This window comes from Gopherus flavomarginatus, chromosome 3 (assembly GCF_025201925.1).
Source record: "Gopherus flavomarginatus isolate rGopFla2 chromosome 3, rGopFla2.mat.asm, whole genome shotgun sequence".
NCBI lineage: Eukaryota > Metazoa > Chordata > Testudines > Testudinidae > Gopherus > Gopherus flavomarginatus.
Genome location: NC_066619.1, coordinates 167,035,264 through 167,060,626, shown reverse-complemented (window position 1 = coordinate 167,060,626; position 25,363 = coordinate 167,035,264). Strand labels below are relative to the sequence as shown.

Here is a 25,363-nt window from a genome sequence, read left to right as displayed (position 1 = left end):
CACTGTTGTTCTCATTGTAGATTTTTGAGGATTGCATTAAAATGCATTATTAGAGGATATGGGGGAAGGCATGTTAGGGGGCAATGCAGAGCACAGTGGTGTGCAATACTGTAGTGCAGAGTAGACCCTTGTTCTAGACAGTATAGTTCAAAACAATACTGCTTACAATTATTAAGCTGCAGGGTTTGAGACCATCAGTGTAGACAACTGTTCTGTTTTTAGGAGGGGTGATGTCATGGTGCTGTGCACAATTTAGTATTCGAGTGAACAAGAGTTGCTCCATCAGCATCCCCAAACTGGATGATATATTTTTTTTAAAGGAAGAGACTTGTATTTTTACACAGCTCCTGATAGTGTGAGATGGGAAGCATGTTTCATATTAAAATTGTACTGTGCCAGATCCTCACCTGGTGTCAATGGGAAATGGAAGCAATGGAGCTACTTTGCCTTACACTAGCTGAGGATCTGCCCAATGTTTAGATGGATAGTGTGGTTGTATGTGTGTATGTGTGTGCACGTATACATGACATAAATGAGTCTTGCAAAATATTCACTTGTTCACTTACCTATAATGTTGCTGTTTTTCTTAATAGTCTCCTCATGATAAGGGCTGTTGAGCAGATTATCAGCCAGGACTCAGAAGAGTTTTACAAGCACACTCGCATGCGCTCTCTTTCTAATATATGACTGAACAATAGCTTCACCAACTCTAATACACTCGGGATATTAATTGTATCCTGACAGGTTTGATTGTTCGGGAAGTGAGCATTGAGATTTCCCGTCAGCAGGTGGAAGAACTCTTTGGACCTGAAGATTACTGGTGCCAGTGTGTCGCTTGGAGCTCTGCCGGCACTACTAAGAGTCGAAAGGCCTATGTTCGCATTGCATGTGAGTACCTGTTCTCTGGAGTGAGGTGACTCTGGGTTGTTTGGGTGGGGACTTCTGCTTTAACCACACACACTGAATAGTCCTTGAATCTTCTGTGGTGGTTGATGCAGCGTGTCAGACTTCAGACCACCAGTATTGCACTTAGATGTGTCAGTTCATCATTTCTTCTGTTTCTGAGAGCCAGACTTGCATCTTCCTCCCTCCAGGTTTATAAAAAAAGAAGGCCAACAACAGCAAATTATTTGTGACGTTCTGCAATGATCCTGACCCAAGGAAAGTATTTGCAGCTAGTAGGCTGGAATTTATCAAAGCAAACCCTGTGATGGGATAAGAACAATTCCCTTGTGTCTCTGCAGCCATTTAATAATGCTGCTTTTGCCTGACAAACAAACAGAGACCAAATTTAGCATATCACTGTAATCAGAGGGGAACTATGATAGCAAACATAGGCACCTTAACTCTTAACATTTCATCCTTGCTATGCATGGTTATTAACCTCAATATTTATTTTAAATCCTTTCTCCACTCTCACTCCACCCACGAAAAAAAAGGACAACCAATGTCCAGACAATAGCTCCTCAGTTGACAATACAAATATTTTAATGTTGATTAATTTTCAAAAAGGGGCTTGTCTCTGTAATACAGCATTTACAGTGGGGATTCCCATTTCCCTTTCATGCGGATTAAGTGAGTTTTATTTAGTACAATGCAAGCAAGCTGTGTAATTCAGAAATCATTTCACCTGCCTTTGGAAAAAGGAACAAAGAAACATTGTTTGGTGTACCCACAGCTGGATACTTGTCTGGCTTGACTATTCTGAATATAGCCTGACATTTTAGAACAAGAGAAGAGAATTCCTCTTCCAGAAAAAAGAACATCTCCCTTACTAACACCTTTAAGAAGGAAGACTAATGAAGCACTGTTTGCTTATCATTTTGCTATGAAATAGTGTCATCTCAACCCATTACTAATGGCTTTTTAGGACTCCATCCTGCTCTCAATAAAGTCACTTGGGTCGAGGCTGCTGAGTGCACTTACAAATCGAGCCACTTTTATTTACATGTCTAGGTACAGATTTAGGAGGCTAATTTTAAGTACCCAAGTTGAGCACTTTGACCTAAGCTACTTGACTGGAAATGGATCTTGCCTACAAATTTTTGATTTTGAGGTGGATCTGGAGAAGAATCTCCTCAGAGTTCAGTGGAGTTTGGATGAAAGGTTTTGGCCTCGTCCCTCATACAAACACAGACTACTTGTAATCAGTTTATCAGATATTATTGCATCAGATAATAATACCTGGCTCTTACGTTATGCTTTTCATCAATAGATCTCAGAGTTTTACATATAGAAGTCAGTATCATTATTAGAACTGAGCAAAAATTTTTAGACTAATAGTTTATTCACCAAAAAATAAGTCTTGGATTGACCAAAACTATTCATGATTTTGGGTGAATTTAGCAAATAGTTTTGACCAAAAAAAATGGGGGAAAATCAGAAAAAGTCCAAACATTTCATTTCAACGTTTTTGAAACAAAATGTTGTGACTTTTCATTTTGAAACACTGGTTTGTTTAGAAATTTAGCTAGGCTCAATTTATTAAAATAAAGATAAAAAAATCCACAAAGAAAATAAAATATTATGTTTTGGGTTGCACAATACAAGTCATTTAACCTGAAACAAAACATTTTTACTTTTTCGTTTTGGCAGGAAAAGTGAAAACAATCTGTTTGGGGTCAAACCAAAACAAATTTGTTTTCTTATTTTTATTTTGGTTCAACTACAGAACCGAAAAATTTATTATTCACTCAGTTCTAATAATTGCCCCCATTTCAAGGATGGGAAAATTGAGGCCTAGAGGTACATGGACTTGCCCAACATCCCCAGCAGATAAGTGGCAGAGTGAGGAGTAGAACCTGAGTCCCCTTCTGATACTTTATCCGCTCATTAGGTCATGGTGCTCTTAGGAGTAGTTAGGTACTTCGCTATCACAACAATGAGTAAATGTGATGCCATCTGTCAAGTGCTAACTGGCAGGGCACCAAAATCTAGCTGGTGATTTAATACAGATTTTGTAATCTAAAAAAGCTGCTGAAACATCGCTAAAGCTCTCTGAAGCACAGTGCTAACATTTGGAATGGGTAGTTAAAGTTCACTGCTTTCCTGTCAGAAAGACCATAGAGAACTCTAGAAATGTTTGTTTGCCCCTAGAAAAGGATTCAGTACAAAATGCCACGCATGAAACACTTCACATCTGCATTGAATCCTAATTTCCCCTGGTTCTGAAGTGTTTCATACGTGGCATTTTGTACTGAATCCTTTTCTAGGGGCAAACAAACATTTCTAGAGTTCTCTATGGTCTTTCTGACAGGAAAGCAGTGAACTTTAACTATCCGTTCCAAATGTTAGCACTGTGCTTCAGAGAGCTTTAGCGATGTTTCAGCAACTTTTTTAGATTACAAAATCTGTATTAAATCACCAACTAGATTTTGGTGCCCTGCCAGCTAGCACTTGACAGATGGCATCACATTTACTTCAATTAAGAGTTTGAATGTATATCAGATGAAGATAACAGGGCAATGTTAAAGTTACAGATGTGTAATTGCCTTTCATGAAATTAGATATATATATATATATACACAGGAACTGCACTTTAGCCAAGAAGCTGTCAGTGATTTCATCATAAACTTCAATTTTCAGAAGCTTGTAACTTAGCTGTAAAAAAAAATCATTCTGGGCTGAAAATTGACATCCAAGATCTTTGCTTGTGATTGATATTTTTGACCACGTTTGAGAGAGAGAGAGAGAGAGAGAAAAGTCAGTCTAGTAGTTTTTATAGTGCTTAAGTGTATTTTTAAAAATGGAGGAATTGAGCCTATGAACTTTCAGTTTTGCTTTTTTATGATAATTTTTTTGCATATTTTCCCTTGATCTGGGGCTTTTTGGACAATTATGGCCCAGGCCTGTAGCCTCTATTCACGGGAATAAGAGCTGCAGTGTTGGGTATTTAGCCTGCAGATTTATGCTGAGCAGCAAAAGCACAGTCACAGAAAAATCATCTATTTTAAATTACAATTTTTTCAGTTGGCCTCATAGGTAAATAATAAATATTTGTATGAACTCTAAACACATACAGTGTGTACATCAGTGAGTGGAGACATTATTGTCTAAAAGGTAATAATTAGCCAAATTTTAGGCTCAGTTATGTCAGTATTAATCCAGAGTCACTCAGTTGATTTCAGTGGATTGACTCTGAACTGACACCAGCATAAGTAGGACCTATTTCAGCAAGATACTTAAGCACATGCCTAACTTTAAGTAGTCCCACAGGACTATTCCATTGCTTAAATTCCAGCTCAAGGATCAGCAGCCAAGGTCTGCACCGTGCCAAACCTGACTGTTGTTTTCCTGAGACTTTTCCTACTCCAGCCCTGTCAGGCTTCTGCTCTACCACACTTGTGAGTAAACCCTTCCTTAAGGCCCAGAATCCCAGGCTTTTACTCTCCTGAGTGTCTTCTCCTTTCCCTCTCTAAGCCCAAAGAGTGACTGCCATCTCCTGCCCTCACTTCCTGACCTTATACCAGCCCTGCCTGCCCCTGCCCAGCTGGTCTTCATCCCCACTCAGTGCTTGATCATCAAGACTCACTTCCCCTCGGGATGGCCTATCAGGTTACTTAACCCATCCTGGGCCACAATAAACCTCTCCAGGATAGTGTGGGGTGAACACCCCGTCACACCTGTCTAGACTCGATTTGAAACATAACTAAACATTCAACAGTAACCATACCCATATAACTGTAAAATCTCAAATCCTACATCCTCTGGGCATGCCAAGGTAGGCTGTGCATGATGACATATCACTAATCAGAAAGAGCAAGTGTGCCAACATTTAAAATAGGCAGTAGGAGGGTCCAGCATTTCTGCCTGAGGGAATGGTTACCCAAGAAGTTTATTGCAGTGCAGCTGCACCACTGCTGTAAGCTCTCTAATGTTGGCATTCTAAGCCAATGGGAAAGAGCTCTTCCATCAGTTTAATTACTAGATCCTCCACAAGTGGCAGTAGCTATGTCGGTGGGAAAAGCTCTCCTGCCGACATAGCACTGTTCACACTAGTTTGTATGTCAGTGTAACTTACGTTGCTCGGGGAGTGGGGTGATTTAGTCACACTGGTGAATTTCACAAGCTGGTGCATGTTGGGGAACCGTGGCCCAGAGCACCACTAAGTTAGGAAAGAACTGTCCTTGTGCTCTCCTGGTCATTATCTGGGACAAGCAATGGGCGGGGAGGGTCTTTACACTCTCCCTCATATTGTGCACATGCATAGAATCCCTGCAGAATCTGGCTCTTAAATTTGCCTGGAGTGAGCACACAATGCTGAGTTTTGAAGGAAACAAAACACAACACAACTCTCTGTGAGGTTATGACATCAAACCAGACATTTTTCATTTTTAATAAGTACAAAAAAGTGAAGGCTAATATATCTGGGGGAAGGAAACCCTACAGTGCTCTGTGTGCAACAGTTACTTCACATTAATAGCCGTAGCTGGTGATTTCAGCACAAGTCGTACCGTACCCTGATGACATAATTAGCCTTTTCTAGCATGTTCAGAAGAAAGTTTCTTTTTTTTTTTTTCATTCTGGCCCCCAGTGTTGTTGCTTTGCAGGGTTGTAGAATTATTGTATCCTCTGGAGGACAAGTTCTGAAGTCCATTAAAACAAAAAAAAAATTGCATTCAACATCTCTGTTCATTGACCATGTAATAGAATTAACTGAAAAGTAATTTGAAAGTGTGAAGAATGTGCATCCTGGAAAAGCAGCTTGTATTTATTTAATTCAAGGTCAGGCATGTGTTGTAAAGTACATAACAACCTAGTCAATGGAAATTCTCTGTAAAAAGTCAATTGAAAAATCACATCAGTAGAGAATTTCAGTTGGTCAAGAGGGAAGGCATCTTTAAATTTGGAGTAAAGAGTGATGTTTTTCAGAGGGATACACGTGCTGGAAATTTAACCTGGAAGTGAAACTGATTCAGAACTCAAAGTTGTGACTTCTTTCAGTGTGTAGAACTGGGTGGTGTGAAGTCTGCAGCTTTGGCCCATTCGTAATTAAGGTTTGGACCATTCTCATCTATCAAGGTTATTCCTGAATAGTGGGATCGAAAATCCATGATTTTCCCTGGATTTCTTCCACTGGAGAGTTTGGTCTCCCCACAACAAAGAGACTAGAAGGGGTTCACCCTTGTAAATTGGCAGATTCCCTAGGATCTGTTTAGACCTGAAAATCCTAGGTATGTTAATTATCTAGCAAATGGAAAACCGGAATGAATAATAGTGGAGCTGGAGAAATACAATTCATTGTCTGGGATACATGATATTAGATCAGGGGTCAGCAACCTTTCAAAAGTGGTGTGCCGAGTCTTCATTTATTCACTCTAATAATTCAACGTTTCGCGTGCCAGCAACACATTTTAACATTTTTAGAAGGTCTCTTTCTATAAGTCTATAATATATAACTAAACTATTGTTGTATGTAAAATAAATAAGTTTTTTAAAATGTTTAAGAAGCTTCATTTACAATTAAATTAAAATGCAGAGCCCCTTCCCGACCGGTGGCCAGGACCTGGGCAGTGTGAGTGCCACTGAAAATCAGCTTGTGTGCCACATATGACACACATGCCATAGGTTGCCTACCCCTGTATTAGATGGTCCAAATACAATTTTCCTCATCATTCTAGGCAAGCCCTAGCTATATTGACTCTAGGAGGTGCTCAGATGCTTTGAAATATTAATCTACACTGGGCCTAAACTATACTTTTCTTACTGAATTAAGAGACTGTAGCTTTATGGAGAGTAGACAAAGGAGTTAGGATAATTTTTTCCTTTCATTAAAAAAAATCCAAAACCATGCATTATTTTAAAACTAATATTTGAAAAATGTTGATCTGATTATATGGATAAAATCCTACATTCTCTGCTTGAGCAAAATTCCTGCTGAAAGAAATCAATGCAAGCTGTACCTATGTAACCAAGAATAGAATTAGAATTAAACCCGGTGACGGTTTCACTTGATAAAGACTAATTAAGTACTGCAAGATTTGACCTAAATTGTGGGCCAGTTCCTTAACTGGTGTCATTGACTTTAGTGGAACCAGGTCAATTTACCGCAACTGTAAATAATATCTTCTAAATTTACAGCACAATTGAATGAATGTGAAATTGGCCTGATTATCTTCTCACTTGTACCAGTTTTACACTGATGTGATTCCATTAGATTCATTGAAGTTGCACTTGATTTGCCCCTGAAAATGTACAATCACACTCAGGGCCAGTATCTGTATGTCCAACTTCTGAGTTGCTGAAAACCTGTTGCAAGAAATAAATAGCTTTCCTCCTAATTTCATCGGAGTAGGCTTTTTGTATAATGAATTTAGATGTCTTCTCATTTTTGGCTCCTTTCCAGTGTCTTGGAAACAAATGAAACTTAAAAAAAATTGCTCTTTTCCACTAAGAAATCACTATTGAATAAGGAATTGTGCTTATTAAACTTGTATTTAATTTTATATTAGTTTATATAGAATTAACTAAAAGCCTTTTTTTCCAGAATTGTTCTTTTTTAAGATGAGAGATTAAATAGTAGCTTATATATATGTCTTATACTGTATACAGATAAGATTAATGTGGTACAGGAAAGTGGATTGGTTTATGTGATGGATTATCTCCACTTATGTTGGACAGAAAGACAGATGTGAAAATAATCACATATTCATTACTGGCACTCAGGTAGTGAACCTTTTAATTCTGGGGTTCTGTGCTCATACATTATGTTGCTGAATTACCTATTTTCCGATTATTTTCATATCCCAGTGTTCTAGCACCCCAGACAATGCTGTGAAGAGACAGTTGCATTGCCTCCAAAAGATTAGAGAGTACTGTATTAGTTATAAGATCTGGGAGAAAGGGAACAACTAGGTGGGGACATTTAAAAGAAAGTCAAGAACACACAGGAGTGTGAAATATGAAAAAATGAAGGGAATTGGTTAAACATGGTATGCATATATTGGGCAGTACTAAAGAGGGGGCCTGATTCTTTCTTCCCTGCAGCTTGAGTAATTCCCAGTCAATAGGCGTTACTTGTATCCTGTGTGGAGAGAACTGGGTCACATGGTCTCTAGTTGAGATTACTCTTGGGCTGAAGATGGACCTCCTCCATCACAAGTCACAGAAAGAGAAAGAAGGCATTTGAGAACTCATCATATGCATTAGCTCATTTTACATATTCACTACACTGGAATCATTCTTGTCAAGCAGTTTTTTCTAGCAGGTCTAGATCTCTTTCAAGCTATCTCATCTCAAAATATGTATACTTTTGTCTTTGATATATATGACTTTGGTTCTGCAGTTAATGGTAAATTAGTGTATTTACAGCCAAGTGTAACCAAGACAGTTTGAGTATGTTGCATCTTTAAAACAGACTAAAAACTGAATATCTTTTTCATTGGACACTGCATGAAACATGAATCCCACCCAGTCTACCTTGGAGTAAACCTAGATAAATCTCTCACCTGATCTTAACCACCTGAGGAAAACTGCAGCTAAGTTGAGGATACATAACAACCTTTTAAGCAAACTGGCCAGCACTTCGTGGGGAGCCAACACTCAAACTCTCGGATCATCTGGTTTAGTCCCTGTGAGTCTGCAGCAGAATATTGTGCTCCATCTGGCTCCATTTGTCTCATGTCAAGTTCAGTGACACAAAGCTACACTCAACTATGCACATCATAACTGGGACAATTCAACCCAGACTGATACCATGGCTCCCTATGTTAAGTAACATCAGTCTTCCACACATCCCCCATGAGGACACTACTACCAGGTGGTTGAGAATATCAGGACAAACTCAAGCTACCACTTTCACAGATCTCTTCAACCACCCAAGGGTGTGGTTTTCACCAGCCATTGTAGACCCATTTGCCCTGCCAGGATTTCTCCACGACATTGATTTGGCATGAAGAATGGTCTGCAGCTGACATCAGAAACTAGTCTCCTATAACTGACCTGACCATATGTGTACATGGCTTTGATTTTCCATGCCAGTCATGGGTCCTTCTGAACAAAATTTCGAATAGGCTAAGTTCAACAGACAGCCAGTCTTCACATCTGGGGCCAACAAGAGGATTCCACATGCAGCTGTGGCCAAAGGCACACAATAACACACATTATGATAACTGCCATCTGACCAGATTTGATGATGGTTTGAAGGCTCTGCTCTTCACTGAGAAGGCTGCAACAAATTGGCTTGGAAAGCTCCACATGCACTAAGAAAAAGGGTTATGATTAGGATATACAATAAATGCAAGCCTTAGGGTTTCACAATATTGAGTTAAAAACACATTGAATTAAAATGGACATTAATGTTATTGTTAGTGTTACTTTCATTTAACAAATCTCTGAATTTGTGTGTGTTAATACCTTCGCGGGGGAGCCTTGGGGACATTCTGCATATGTTGTCATATCTCATACAAATTAATGTCTTGCAACAGAGCCTGCTTCAACCCTGCAGGGGATGGAAATATAGCAATCAAGAAGTTAACTAAAGATTTGTGCATTTATTTCTATAGAGATATTCTGCTGCTAGAGACAGATTAATGAATCAGAAAAAAGTGTTTATGCAGAATTTGGGTGTTTTGCTTACAGAAATGCCTTTAGAGTTCCTGTATGGTATAACTTTAGCTTCACAGCTAATTGCAAATGCACACCTAAAATCACTAACTACTACACTTTCTTTGATACATTTATGCTCTTCAAAAGACCACCTGCCAATGCTGTGAAAAATTCAAGGTTTTTGTTTTATGTTTTTTTCCAAGGTAAAACTGAACCTAATGGTTTTATGGATTAAAAAAAAAACTTCACATTTGCATTTTAATTATTATAATATATAGTTGAAAAAATACTAGAAATATTAGACTCTGCTTTCAATTTCTAAATGAAAACTTTGAATCTTCTAAAATATTAAAATGGAAGTGATGAGAAAACTTATTATGCCTATTAGGAAAAAATAAAGAGGTTTAGATATATCTGGAAGCTTAGACCAGGTCTACACTACAAACTTATGTTGGTATAACTACGTCGTTCGGGGTGTGAAGAATCCACATCCCTGAGCAATGCTATTTTAGCAACCGAACACCTGGTGTTCTCCTATCAATATAGCTACCACCTGTTGTGGAGGTAGATTAACTACGCTGACGGGAGAAGGTCTCCCATTGGCATAGGCGCGTCAGCACCTAAGTACTACAGTACGCAGCTGCATCAGTGCAGCGTTTTAAGCATAGACCTGCACTTAGAAGGGAAAGGGAATGGATGGAGCCATTGGTGATTGTAGAGAGGGGGGTAGTAAGTAAGTGGAATCAACTATCATTGAACTGTAGGGAGAGTGGGTGGGGTTGTGAACTGTTAAGGAAGCAAGAATCTAGATACTTTTGAAAAACAAGTAGGCATCAGATCAGGTCGTTCTATGTAAAGATGGCTAGCTCATATTACTTTTCAGTCTTTACGGTGCTGAATTTATTCAGTGGCTTTTCCTTTCCTCATTCTAAGTGTAGTAAATTTGAAAGTTTGCTGATCAACTATGAAATGGGTGATTGTCATATAGGAATTTATCTGACTCAATGTGCCTAAAGTTGAAGGAAGTAGTACAAAACAAGCAATTAATCTGAGAAAAGGCAGACAATCCAACTCTTCAGATTCTTCAAGCTCAAACACTGTCCTAGTTGCTGAAGATGCCATCAAAGAATGCAAAGAAGTATGGCAAGAATATCTTTGCCTTTTGCTCAAATAACAAAAATAAAACTAGTCAGAGGAGAGAACTTCTTGAGTCCAGTCATCCTAATTTCCTTACCTCTGGGTATTCACCATACAATCTAAACTTCATTGAGAAAGGAGCATCTAGCACATTGTACGTTCAAAAATTATTCTGAGGCCACCATAAGCCTGGTTGGTTGACTGAAAAAGGAAGATTGATGCTCCAGCACCCACTGATATTCAGTGGAACTCTCAGGAAAATCGTGGGCCATATTTTGAACTCTATTACAGCTATTTTGCACCTGTTTGCACAAAACTTTCTGAAGCCAGAGGATCTAGTCAGTGGAAGATTCCCCCTGAAAAGGTGAATCCTTTGTCTTCTTTGCCACACTTCTACTGGCTGCAAGTGTTCGGAGTACGGCTGAGGAAAGGGTGTTTTTCTGGGGTATCCCTACATTGCAGCACTCCTCAGCTACTAGAAGTTGGGGACCATTATCAGCTGATGTCATTTAAAGCAGTCTTTATGCAGGGGACTAGGTTGGTGCAGAATTGGCCTCGGTATTGTGTTGGAGATACAAAGGGATCTCTTATTTCCATCCTCTTCAGTTGTGCTTATTGTTCTTTGGGCACAGCTGAGACTGTGGTCCTGTCTCTCTACATTTACATCCAACTAGAAGGTCTGTGTTGAAATTTGCACCAAGCATGAGGATGACTTTGATCAAAATACAGCATGTGTTTTACACAAGGGGCTCTCCAGAGAGAGGCATGACATTTATAAAAGCAATTGATAGAGGTTTCAGAGGAATTTGCCAGATTACAGGCTGATGAGACTAGTGTCACAGTCTTACTGGAAATCTGGTTTGATCTAAGTAACAACAAAGAACTGGAACCACACAAGAACAAAATCAAAAAATAATTCAGAGAAGCTATGGAACCTTTCTGTTACTCAAGCCACCAGTGCAACTGATCTCAGATACAAGGGTCATAGACTCAGCTGTGAACAGGAAGAAGTAACTGAAATGTGGCTGATGGAACAGAGTCCTGAGTTTCCTTCTTCTCCACTACCCCTTGAAACTGAAAATCCAGATTTCAACTCCCCAACCCATGTTTGCAAAAGGTGGTGTCACAGTTTTGTCCCAAGTAGTGGAAAATTATAGAAGGAAAATCATGGAAGACAGGACAACTGAATTCAGAATTTTGTCAATTGGAAAAAGATCTTCACTCCTGTCCACCTAGCTCGGCATCACTCATACATAGTTGGAAAAATAAATATAATATGTAATTCATTTTCATGAGTATGTGATTTATGGTAACCTGATTAGCTTTTGTGGGGTTGAGGGAAATTAAAACAACATTTGTCCTTTCATCCTTTAGAACTTTTGTCTCCAACAGAATACAAACTTTATTGCTCAAATTTTTCTTACTCATGTCTCCATTAAATAAGGTTAAAAAAACAAAAACAACCACCCTACACACATTATCTCTTGTAGTAAAGAATTTTTATGTTCTTAAAAACTTATCTTCCTTAATGCATCTCTGCAAAAGGCTGCTGCTTCTCTTATATGACATCAGCTCATACTAAATCAAAGTTGGGTGAAAAAGAATGTTTTAAAAAGCCTTGCTCATTTTCTGAAGACGTTGGTATGTTTGTTTTAGAGGGAAAATCCTAGTTAGAGTTACTGGAAAGAGCACAAAACAGAGTTGAGGAGTCTTTAAGGTCTGCCAAGGGCAGAAATCCATCTTTTCCTGACATTAATGCTGCATTGTTCTGTACATTTCTGGTTTACATCTAATTCCTGGCTGACAAGTGTCCGTTTTTCATGCTTATTCATCAGTCACCCTTGCATTAGCACTGCCTTGAAGGCGTCTGCCCTGCCTCTTATCGCCTTTCTCAGAAATGATAAAGGATATCCTTTAAGTTTTACCCACCCATGCATCACAATAAAACCCAGAATTACAATGAAGGAATAAAACAGTTTGTAAAAATAATAAAAAAAAAAAAATAGAAAAAAAGGTCATTCTTTGCTGACTGCAAAGATGAAAGCCAAAAAAAGAAAAGGAAGCAGAATAATACCAGGAGTTAAAATGATTTGTACGCAGAAACTGTTACCTTTGGGAGATTAAAAATTAGACTAAGGATGCATTACACTTGGAATTTAAAACTGAGCCGTTTCAAGATTCTTCACAAAAAGGGCTATTTTTCCCCTCCAAAAAGCAAAGAAATTCAGATGTGGGTTTAGATTGATCCCTCTATTCTATTTGTCCAGTTTTACAGCAGTGGAAAACCATTGATTTCAACACAGTTGTGAATGAGGCCCTCTATCCTGATTGCAACAGATTGTCCCTAGGTATTTCAGGAGTCTCAGAATGGTGTCTCGCCCCAGTGTGCTATGTGTGTGTTTTGTGCTATGCCTGTAATACGTGGCACAAGAACAGTCATTGACTTCACTGAGACTGCACATTAGTAAGGAAAGTCGGGTTTGGCGCAGAGTTGCATCCCAGAATTTTAATCCTTAAACCTGAATTTCTTTCCATTACATCACGCCCTGGACAGGAGGGGGAAGAATAAAAATATCTGTTGTACAGGCTGAGAGTTCTAGCCAAACCAAAACCACTTCCACAGAAGCTCCAAGGTGACGCCCCACCTGCAGCCATAAAGGTTGCACCTTTGGAAGCAATTATTTATGTAGTGCTTACATTGTGCAGCTGTATGAGCCATCACCTTTTGATTCTCCCAAGCCTGATATGGCTGCTAATGCAAGAATCAGGCTTCATGGGAATGATACCAGAAAGGTATATTAATCCCCTAGCATCCTAGCATAAGAAGTGGATTCTTCCTTGTCTGATCTAATTCACCTTGGAAGAAACGTTAAGGGTCCTGGAGCTAGGGCTCCAACCCAAGCCCATAAGGGGTTTTTTTTTAAAGGCCATTTTTCATCAAAAAACTGATTTGCTCAGAAACAGCCCCAGTCTTATACCAGTGGGATGTATCTAGCTGGAAGCAATAGGTGCTAGAGTCACTTACATGAGCTCTCCATCTCCTCAATGTTTGTAAAAAGCTTAAAATAGAACTTTTGTTTGTTTGCTTTTCACAGCAGGCCAACTTTATGCTTGGATAGTTAAACATACTTTACAACCAGTATCTGTCTGCAGCTATCTGGTGACTCTATGGATTGGGAGGACATATATAGTTCTGGATGGATAAAGCTCTAAGCACACAGGATGAAGTTGACAGAATGGAGTAGAAGAGCTCCATATCTTGCAAATGAGTATTATTTACTTGATAGTCTCTAATAGCTCCTTTGAGAACATTCCCCTCTGTTATGTCAGACCTGTACTTAGAGTATTTTTTAGTTTGCAGATCATTGACCCACTGTAATGCAGTGGCATTTTCAAAATATCACCGCAAATTAGGTCACTGAGTGATGTGGAGCTTCATGTGCATTAATCCCGCCCGGTAAAAACTCTACTGAAATTTTGAACACGTACTGCTCACACTCAACTCTGCCACCCGTTTATAATAATCAGAAGAAGGCTTGTTTGTGTACTAAATGTAATTATTGCACGTTATGGGTAATGTATTTTAATTTGTAAGTATTAAAGCTTTGTTTTAAAAACAAAGCATTTTATGAGATGAGGAATATTGTACATGTGTATGTGCGTGTATACATATGTACACACACAGTATTCCTCATCTCATAAAATGCTTTATATATATAGTGTTTCTGTGTGTATGTAGGTGTATCTAATATATATAATCTCTCTCCCTCCCTCTATATATTTTGTGTGTGTGTATAAAAGATTATTGAGTGAGCTTCAGATCTACATTTAATGCTTTGGAAGGGAAATGGGAAGACATAAAACAATATGTCGGGGAAGACTTAGGATTATCTATCTATCTAATCAAGTTACACTGCACTCGTGGTATCTGACAACCTGAGATTTATTATTTGCTATTTATGACAGTATACTATTATTATTAACACTATATTCTCCTATTATCTCCTAGTTTTAATCTGAGAGCACAATAAAACCTGTTGTAATAGTTCCTAAAATGTATTTATATACACACGTCGGATGTAGAATCATAGTTTCATAGAAATGTAAGACTGGAAGTTACCTTGATAGGTTATCTAGTCCAGTCCTCTGCACTGAGGCTAGACTAAGTTTTATCTAGACTATTCTTGACAGGTGTTAGTCTAACCTGTTGCTAAAAATGTTTAATAATGGAGATTCCATAAACTCCCTATGTAATTTGTTCAAGTGCTTAACTATCCTTACAGTTAGGAAGTTTTTCCTAATGTGTAACCTAAATCTCCCTACCTGCAATTTAAACCCATTACTTCTTCTCCTGTCCTCAGTGGATAGGGAGAACAATTTATCACCCTCCGCTTTATAACAACCTTTTACATACTGGAAGACAGTTATAATGTCCCTCCTCTGTCTTCTAGTCTCCAGACTAAACAAACCCAGTTTTTTCAATCTTTTCTTGTGGGTCATGTTTTCTGGACATTTAATTATTTTTGTTGCTCTCCTCTGGGCTTTCTCCAATTTGTCCACATCTTTCCTGAGATGTGGTGCCCGGTACCAGACACAATACTCCAGCAGTGGCTTTATTGGTGCTGAGCAGAGTGGAAGAATTACTTCTCATGTCTTGTTTGCTTCTTTTGCAACGGTATTACATTGTTGACTCATATTTAGTCTGTGATCCACGATAGTCCCCAGATCCTTTTCTGCAGTACTCCTTCCGAGGCATTATTTCCTGTTTTGTATTTGTGCAATTAATTATTCCTTCCTAAGTATGGTACTCTGCATGTATCCTCGCTGAATTTCATCCAATTTATTTCAGACTATTTATCCAGTTTATCAAGATCAATTTGAATTCTAATCCTGTCCACCAAAGCATTTGCAATCCCTCTAAGATCGGTATCATCAGCAAACTTTATAAGTGTGCTCTCTATGCCATTATCCAAATCATTTATGAAGATATTGAATAAAATATATTAAATACATTTGCTGGATGGAGGCAATGCATCTCTTTTGGGAGTGTCTTTATAGATGCATTAAACATTAAACTCTATTTTTGTATTTTACTCAACTAAATACAGTTATTAATTTTTGTTTGTTTAAAATCTAAAAGAAAAACTGAGAATGCATTACACTTCTGAAGTACCGTTACTCTGAAGGACTCAACATTCTTTACCAACATGAACGGATTAAACCTCACAAACACCCCTGTGAGGTAGTTGGTGTTATATCCTTTTTTATGCTGAGCAAACTAAGAGCTTGTCTTCACTTTCAGTGCTACAGCGGCTCCTATGCTGATAGGAGAGCATCTCCCGTCAGCGTAGTTAATCCGCCTTTCCACGAGGTGGTAACTGTTGCAATGGGAGAAGTTCTGTAGTGTAGACCTGGCCGAAGGAGGTGAAGCAAACAGAGAGATTAGTCAACATTCCCAAGGTCATGTAGCTAGTCCTCAGCACAGCCAAAAATAAAATTAGCAAGTCATTCTTACTACCAGCCTTCTTGCACCGACCACTAGACCACACCAACTTCCAGTTCAGGGTTTGTTTTTCTGCTATAGTTTTAAGACCCCTGAAAAGCAAGGTTTTATTGAGAACCCTAAAAACAACACACTTATTGTAGTGCTGCACAATGTCTTTTCTAATTCTCCAAAACTATTGCTTGTAGCCACAGCCCTGCCCTGGGTGTGGCATGGATGCACACCAAGTCAGCAGCAGCTCTGGCAAGAATATGCCACAGGAAGCTCTGAGCATATTGTGCCTCAGGGAGCACAATGTTTTCTGGTGCTTACTGCCCCGCCTGTCAAAGGGGTTCATTGTCCATTCCCCTCTCTGCACAGGATAGAGAGGGAGCAGAGCCGTAGCGCAGTTTTCTTTCCTCTCAGCTCCCTGTGTAGGACAGCGATGTTAGGCCTTGCCTATTCTAGGAAAATGTATCAGTTTAACTAAATGAGTTTGTTTAAAATGTTACCAAGTAAATTACCAACTTAAGCTAAATCAATATAACCAAGGGCTAAACTGGTTTAAGTACATCTACATTACAGCTTTGTACTGGTTTAACTAGACTGATTTTTAAATCCAGCTAGTTAAACAAGCACACTTTCCAAGGCCACCTTTACACTACAGGGACTACAGCAGCATAGTTATGGCACCAGAGCAATTCCAGCATAATTCTGTAGTGTGGATGCAGGCTATGAGGGAAAGGGTTTTTCCATGGCCGTAGGAATGGCACCTCCCTAAGTGATGGTAGCTAGTTCAATGGAAGAATTCTTCCACTGATCTTGCTGTGTCAATGTTGGGGGTTAGGTCGCATAGTTACAGCACTATATAGTGTGGATTTTCCACACCCCTGAGCACCATAGCTATGTTGAGCTAAATGTTTAGTGTATACCAGACCTTAGTATCGATAAGACCTTCATCCAGTGCTTCTCAAATTTTTGTACTGGTGACCCCTGTCACACAGCAAGCCTCTGACTGTGATCCCCCCTATAAATTAAGAACACTTTTTAATGTATTTAACACCATTATAAATGCTGGAGGCAAAGCGGGGTTTGGGGTGGAGGCTGACAGCTTGTGATCCCCCATGTAAGACCCTCACGACCCCCTGAGGAGTCCCAACCCCCAGTTTGAGAACCCTGGCCTTAGTCCTACAGAGCTCTGATGCTCCCTGAGTGCAGGGACTCCCATTGTGATTGATTGGGTGGGTGGGTGGGGAGAATGGGGAAGAGGCCCCTTGTGTTTTCTCTCTCTCTCTCTCTCTCTCTCTAGTATGAAGTTGCACAGGAGCCAAAAGCAATCCAGCTCCAAATGATGATGATGGTTATAATCTACTTAGATTGTAAATTCCTTGAGGCAGGGACCAACTTTTTGTTCTGTTTGTACAGCGCCTAGCACAATAGGGTCATGGTCTGTGAGTGGGGCTCCTAGGCATACAGCAATACAAATAATACATAATAATAAAATTGCTAAGAAATCTTTTCTCACAAGTTCTCCAACACAATAAAATAAAGTGAAAATATTTTTCAGTCTTTTTAGACTAGGGTCTCTCCAGGACAGAGATTGTGTCTCCCTGTCTGCTTGAAAATACCCTAACACACATTCTGCACTACTACAATCACCTGTAAATCATTGCAAGAAGAATTAATGACCTCACAACCTGCTTTTGGTTTTTACTAGATCTCCGGAAGACTTTTGAACAGGAGCCCCTGGGAAAAGAAGTGTCTTTGGAACAGGAAGTCCTGCTCCAGTGCCGTCCACCTGAAGGCATCCCAGTAGCTGAGGTGAGTGACAACAGCTTCCTGTGCTAGCAATTGCCACTTAGTTGTCCTAACCGAGGCCTAATATGTGGCTAATGGTGCAGTGAATTAGGGTATAGCATGATGAATGGATGGTAATGGAGACCTAACTGCCTGCTGCTGGTAGAATAGATTGATTGGGAACTGATTAATGACTTTGGAGTCAATTAGAATGACCCACTGGGCAGAGCCACAGGCAGTTCAGTTTTATTTTTTGTTCTCTTTCATGAAATCAGAACACAGCAGTATTATATCTGGCATCAGTAGGACAAATACCTGGTGGGATTTATGAATGCAACCCTGTTATTTTTTTTCGTGTCTTTTTTTAAAGTGAAAGTAATTGCTGTCCTTGAGGCAACTGGCTTTCATGTCTTACTAAAACATTTATTTTTAATTTGCAGTATTTCATTTTCCTCACACATTGGTGCACATACACTCTCACACAGACTGCATAGCACAGTACACGGGCCCCTACCATGATCTGATAAGGGACCTCTCAAAGCTGAAACAGGGTGGTGTGAAGGAAAATAATCCGTCTTCTAACATGGCTTCTCTGTTCCATCTAACAGCAATTAAAAACACAGGCGAGGGTACTCTGTTTTCTTACTGGCAGGAGTAACTCTGCACTATTTAGCAAAAACTGTGTACACAGGCGGTGATGGACTCCTCCATGAAAAGGAGCTTACCTCAGCATGGTGGTGGTGCTAGTGGAACAGCGCTTTGAACTCGTTCCTTGCAGAAGGGGGGTTTCAGAATCACAAGGGGACTGCTGAAATTCTAAATTCAACTCTGCTGACTAGTAGAAAAAATTATTGTTAATGATGGTAATTCCCTAATCAGAATTCTCCTCATTCTTTCTCCACCATGCTCAGAAGAAACTGATGCCAATTTGCATTAGGATAAGTTGGTCTGTCATGGTTAAGTAGCAAAGTGGTTGTCATTCACTGTTGATGACTGATTTCTCAGGAGAGCATGCTTAACGTGTTACATCTCTATCAAACTAGATCTTGGATCTAATCAGAATTGCAAAACAAATGTCCACAAACAACAGAAGGAATAATTAACATAATAGATCACACACATACACACACACACACACACTTTTCAGTAAGCTTTTTTTCTTTCCCTTTTAAGATCCTGAAAAGCTCAAAGAAGTGATTGAGTCTGATGAGCCAGCTTTCTGACAGCCATGATATTAATCAGTTGACTTTCCTCAAGAACTTATCAACTTTTGTTGCTTCTTAGCATCCTGCCAACCTACTGTTGTGTCTTGACAAGTGTATTTATAACAGGCCATGTCATATCGCAGATGCTCTCTGATAGTGGGGGACTTGGTTACCATCCCTGGTAGCTGAGCTTGCTCATGAGTGGCAGTTAGAATGTGTGCAGTGTTACACATGGCTCTGCACCTCTCAGCGACTTAACAGCTAGTTCATCTCTTCTGTCAAAAAAACCAGAAAGCCTGATTACGTGGAGGAGAGACAAACAGCATGAGTTAGCCTGATGAGTAGAAAGGGGGCGCTCGTCTGTGTTACAGACATTATGGAAGCAGCATTAGCCTTTTTAATTGTTTTTTTCTTAAATCGGATTAAATGTATCCTCCTTCCACTGAACTGCTTTAAAAGCTAATATGCCCTGGTTCCTGTGTACACTTCATAGTGCAGCATATCCCAAGAAACTGATCTCTGAAAAGATTCTCTGTGAGTTTACCATATAATAATTGCTCTTTTTCATACTCTCTAACAGACAGTTCGCTTTGTTAAGTAGTAAAGATTCACAGCTGCAAGCTAATTGGCTGTAAATCTTATTTGTACCATGGTCGGGGCAGACACCAATTAACATTTGGCTGGCTCAGGAGCCATACCCTGTCTGACATTCAAAAGAACTATTCTTAATGTTTCTCTCCCCTCCCCCACTTCTCACTTTTGAAGTCAGGAGGGAGATCAAACACCCAGATTGGAGAACAGCCTAATGCAGCTTCTTTGTAGACTCTTTCCAATGCTGTTAAAAGAACAAAGACCTGAAAACTAATGAATAGGAATACCTTAATGTGACACTTTATTACTGGCACTTGCTGAAGCTGGTATGATAAATTTAAAAAATGGAACGATGAAAGGTAACTTGGTGGGTTGAAGGATTACATGATTATTTTAATTTACAGATGAATGTGTTCTTTGTTTAAGACTTCATTTATTTGTTCACAGAACTTTCTGATATGATGATATAGTTAACGAGAAAGAAGGGACTTCAGGAAGGCAGGCAATCAGCTGTTAGGCTCTCTCACATTATAGAAAGAATGTTTTTGATTCCTGACATCCCAAGTCTGTCTGGGTAATGTAAACACTACAGCTATTAGCAATGTTTCCAGATTTGATGAGGCAGACAAGAGTACCTCAAATTATTCCTCATTACAGGGACTGCTTCTGGCCCTAGAAACAGATTACCGTGCTATCCAATCCAGACCAATCGGTGACCCACATTTTCTTGCATTTTTCCAGCTTTCGAAATGGTGAATAGTTTAAAAAAATTCTATGTTGCAGGTAACATAATTCACACTGATATTACTATATAACCCTGTCACTGAAATCTTTGCTTTTGTTTTTTTCTCTTTGTTTTAATTTGTATTATGAAGTGCTGGAAATAACCCACTGTTAGGAGGAGAGCAAATTTATCCCTGTCAATGCAAAGAGGATTTAGACATGTAATTCCTAGCATGGTAAATGGCAGTTAACCACATCAAGCCCCTATGGATCAATGGCAGAACAGATCCTTTTGTTTTTAGCAGGTTGAGCCATGTCACAGTTTTTATCCTAGCCCCTCGCCTCCTCCCCCAGGGAGGAAGAAAGACTAAGATAGAGATGAGGGAGCAAAGCTCTTAAAGCAGCACTTACCAGTGCTTTAGCTCCACTATGGCATCATGCGCATTAGAGTAGATTGAAACTATAGACACTTAAAAAGCCCAAGATCCAAATACAAGGGTGTGTGTTACAACACAATGCTCTGAAGGTCTGAGGTCAAACCAAAATTCATCCTGCTTGCTCACTGGGGACCAGGAAAGGCAACTGATGATTTGTTCAGTCACTATGGAAATCAAATCAACTTCTCTGTGGCTGTATACCCTGACCACCAACTAAGAACAGCAGTAGTGCCAGCTGCACACTGGCAGGTTGCAGAAGGAGAACTGACACAGTAGGAAAAATGAGCAGTGACATGGCAAAAATAACACAAAAAAACAACAGCTCTGGCTCTTTCTAGGTTTCCAAAACATTGCAGTGCCTCCAAAGCAATGCTTAATTGTGTGCCTTAGGGCTTCAGTAAGGATGGGAAACCAGTCCACATGGGAATTTTACATTTTAGAATCAAACTCACACCAAACCTTTCAAGCGTTTTGCAATGTCTGGGTAAGAGTTGGTTATTTCCTGACTGTACCCCAGACAAGTAATGGAAATGCTAAAATACCATAAGCAAGATTCTTATGAGATTTCTGCACATAACTAAAGGAATGAGAAAAGAAGCTGCAAAATCCGTTGCTCTGTATTTGTGCCACATTATATCATGCCTTTCCTCAACTGAGACACTGGGTTATACCGAGATAAAAGATGATCAGACGAAGAGCATCTGAACTGTTGGATACTTATTTAAATAAATAAGGCTTTTTGAGATTTGCATTTGACTATCACTAGGCATTAGGGGCCTGATTTTCAGAGATGCTGAGAACCCTCAACTCCAGTCAAGTCAATGAGATCTGCAGGCGTGTAGCACTTCTGAAGATCAGACAGTTCCAGTCCTCTGGATTACATCTGAAGCCTCAGCATTAATTCCGCCTCCTCTTGGCATGTGGACTCTTTCAGGCATCTCTGAAAAGCCAAGAAAGGAGCACATTCTTGATAGGGGCACATACTGGGATTCTCCCAAGGTAATGCAACAGAATTATTAGCAATTAATCTCTTTGCTCATTTAATTTGTTCTTTGAAAGATGCCAGTATCATATTGTGAGTGAGAAATATACTCAGAGACTTGCAGCCCCATCAAATTAGCTCCTTGCAATAGGTTATAGATCAAAACATCAATGAGATGTAAGATTAGTTAATATGCCATAAGCAGCTAAATAAAGTTTTGCATTGAAATGTGATTTGCTGCACCTTCAACAAGGAGATAATTGCTTTTCTAATTATAATTGGGCATAGCATACAAACTTGGTGACCCAGCAGAGCTTAAAAACTGGCACTATATTTATCTATCTTTGCATTTTTAATTAGGAAGAGGAAGAAAAAAAAACATCAAGGAGTCAAGTGGCAAGTGGAGGAGTTGTTTTGCTGAGTCAAAATGAGTGTGGCATAAACTTTATTCGGCTGGTTTTGCCTGAGCAAAAAGCTAGTGGCAACTAGGGACTTCTCCAAATAGGCAGCATCAGGTGGCTGCTCCATCTAATTGATTATTAATATGACTGCTGTTTGCTTTGTTTCAAGAGAGGGCTTATGTTTTGCTGCCATTATTCCTTAATTGGAACTTCATGTGTATGCATTTCATGCAAGTTCACTGTCATCCAAGGAGTGTTTTATATTCCCAGCAGGAAAGTGAGCTTGTAGAGAGGAGAGCAGAGGGGTTGATGGCCATGAATGCAGATCAGCTGGGAAATGGCATTGCCATTTGTGGTCCCTTGTGATACATGATGGAATTACCTGTGGGTCAGGTATCAATAGGGAAGAGGCTGGAAGGGGCCAAGTTGATTTGTGACATGTAAGGAGGCACATCTCTCCATCTTCCTTTACTTACCAAATGCTAACACAGACTATTTGCAAATTCCCTAGCTCCTACTTTCAGTTGTACTAATAGGTGATAAGGGCACAGACAGCCTCTTTCCTTGCCCGCAGTGCAGTAACAGGACAAGAATTCACTCCCGAGGCTAACATCCTCCCTTGTTTACACCAGTGCAAATCCACTGGCAGCCAGTGGGGATACATTGGTGTAAGTGTGGGAAGAATTTGTCTCTAGCTTTAAAAAGTGTTATAATCCAGTGAATGCTCCACAGCCACAATAGGGCATGGTCTGCTGGTCTGGAGAAACCACCAGGCCTCTCGCTTCTCTGGATGTGTCTACATGCAGCTGGGAGCAAGCCTCCGAACATAAGGAGATAGGTTTGCACTAGTGGGGATTGAGCTAGTGTGCTCTAGAATTGAGAGCCCAAGCCGGAATGTCAACTCCCCTATTTTTAGTGTGCTAGCCCAAGTCCCTCCAACACGAATCTGTCTGCCCCAGCTAGGAGGCTCACAGCTGCAATGTAGACGTACCCCCTATGAATAAAAGAAGCAGTGAGGTGCATGTCGCCATGCATTCCTCTCTCATTACCCTGCCCTGTGCAGACCAGGATGGCTTTGGGACTCAAAGTAGAGCTGCCTGACACCACTTTCTTTCATTGCCTCCAGTTAATAACAGCAGAGTTTGATGTATATGTATAGAAGATTTATAACACGGGAGAATGTAAACACAACAGCTATTAGAAATATTTCCAAATGTACTGATGAGGTAGACTTGCCTCAAATTGCTCTTCATTGCAGGGGCTGGTTCCATACCCTAGAATAGGGCCGGTGCAAGGATATTTCGCGCCCTAGGCAAAACTTCCACCTTGTGCCCCCCCTCCTCTGCCCCCCTGTCCTGAAGTACCCCTCCCACAGCAGCTTCCCCCCTCCGCCCTGAGGTGTCCCCCCCCCACGGCAGCTCCCCCCTCTGCCCTGAGGCACCTCCCCCTTGCAGCAGCTCCCCGCCCTCTGCCCTGAGGCACCCCCCCAGCCCCAGCTCACCCCTGCTCCGCCTCCACCCCAAACACGCCGTGGCTGCTTCACTTCTCCTGCCTCCCAGGCTTGCAGTGCCTAAGCTGATTGGCGCCGCAAGCCTGGGAGGCAGGAGAAGTGAAGCGGCCACGGCGTGCTCGGGGAGGAGATGGGGCAGGAGTGAGCTGGGGCGGGGAGCTCCCCTGCGTGCCATCTCCCCCCTTTCTTGCTGCAGGCAGCCCTCCCCGCGCTCCTCTGCCCCAGCTCCCTCCACCTAATGCCGGCAGCGATTGGGGCGGCTGAAGATCCGGCCACCGCGATCACTGCCAAAGAAAATGGCGCCCACCAAATCCTAGTGCCCTAGGCAACCGCCTAGGTTGCCTAAATGGATGCACCGGCCCTGACCCTAGAGACAGATTACCCTGCTCCCCCAGAAGATTAGTCCATCAGTTTCTGCTTTTGGCAAAATGACCAGAACCCCTGATCCCTGCTGGATATAGTTCTCTTAGTCTCTGAAGTATATGAGCTGATTACCATTAATGTAGCTTGCACAACTGGAACTTTCAGTAGCATTCACAAAGTTATCTCACAGTATTTTACATGATTCCTTCCTAGGGCAGTACATTCTCCAGATTTCATGCTCAAACTAGGTGATGTGACTGGTAGTACTTCATATTCAAACATCAAAGTTCCCAAGCTGTGGCCCATGGATCCCTTGCTGGCAATCTGGGGTAAAATGGCTCCTCCTCCTTTCTTGCCAGCTGTTAGAACTGTCCAGCCTAGGGTTGCCAACTTTCTAATTGCAGAAACCCAAACACCCTTGCCCCACCCCTGCCCTGAGGCCATGCCCATGCCCCTCCCCTCTCCAAGGCCCCACCACTGCTCACTCCACCTCCCTCCCTCCATCACTTGCTCTCCCTCACCCTTGCTCACTTGCTCATTTTCGCTGGGGCTGGGGGTTGGAGTGTGGGAGGGGGTGAGGGCTCCAGCTGTGAGTCCGGGCTCAGGGTTGGGGCCAGGGATTTGGGATGGAGGAGAGGGCTCTTGACTGGGACCAACAGGTTCAGAGTATGGGAGGAGACTCCGGGCTGGGGCAGAGAGTTGGGGTGCAGGATGGGGTTGGGGCTCCGGCTGAGGGTGCGGGCTCTAGAGTTGGCTGGGGATGAGGGGTTTGGAGTGAAGGAAGAGGGTGTGGGAGGGGACCGAGGGGTTTGGAGTGTGGCAGGGGGCTCCGGGCTGTGGTAGGAGGTTGGGGTGTGGGAGGGGTTGAGGGCTCTGGCTGAGGTGAGGACTCTGGGGTGGGGTCAGGGATGAGGAGTGCGGGAGGGGGCTCCACACTGGGGCTGAGGGGTTTGGAGTGTGAGACGAGGCTCAGGGCTGGAGCGGGGCTTGAGATGCAGAAGGAGGTGTGGGCTCCAGGCTGTGCTGACCTCAGGCAGCCCCAGCATTTCATGGGAACAGAGGAAGTACACGCAGCTCTCAGGAAGTGGCAGCATATCCCTCCAGCTCCTAGGCGGAGGGGCAGCCAGAGGCTCTATGCACTGCCCCCACCCACAGTCGCTGGCCCCGCAGCTCCTATTGGCCATGATTC

General features: G+C 41.2%; 1 protein-coding gene across 2 annotated transcripts in view; it reads left to right on the top strand.

Annotated features, from left to right (window-relative positions):
- Positions 1–25,363, top strand: part of UNC5C (unc-5 netrin receptor C) — a 375,760-nt gene that overhangs the window by 267,961 nt on the left and 82,436 nt on the right. For both annotated transcript variants that reach the window (XM_050944017.1, XM_050944016.1), the window contains exons 3-4: positions 745–888; positions 17,883–17,986. In XM_050944017.1, the coding sequence (XP_050799974.1) occupies positions 745–888; positions 17,883–17,986 (248 nt within the window). The remainder of the gene's footprint in view (positions 1–744; positions 889–17,882; positions 17,987–25,363) is intronic.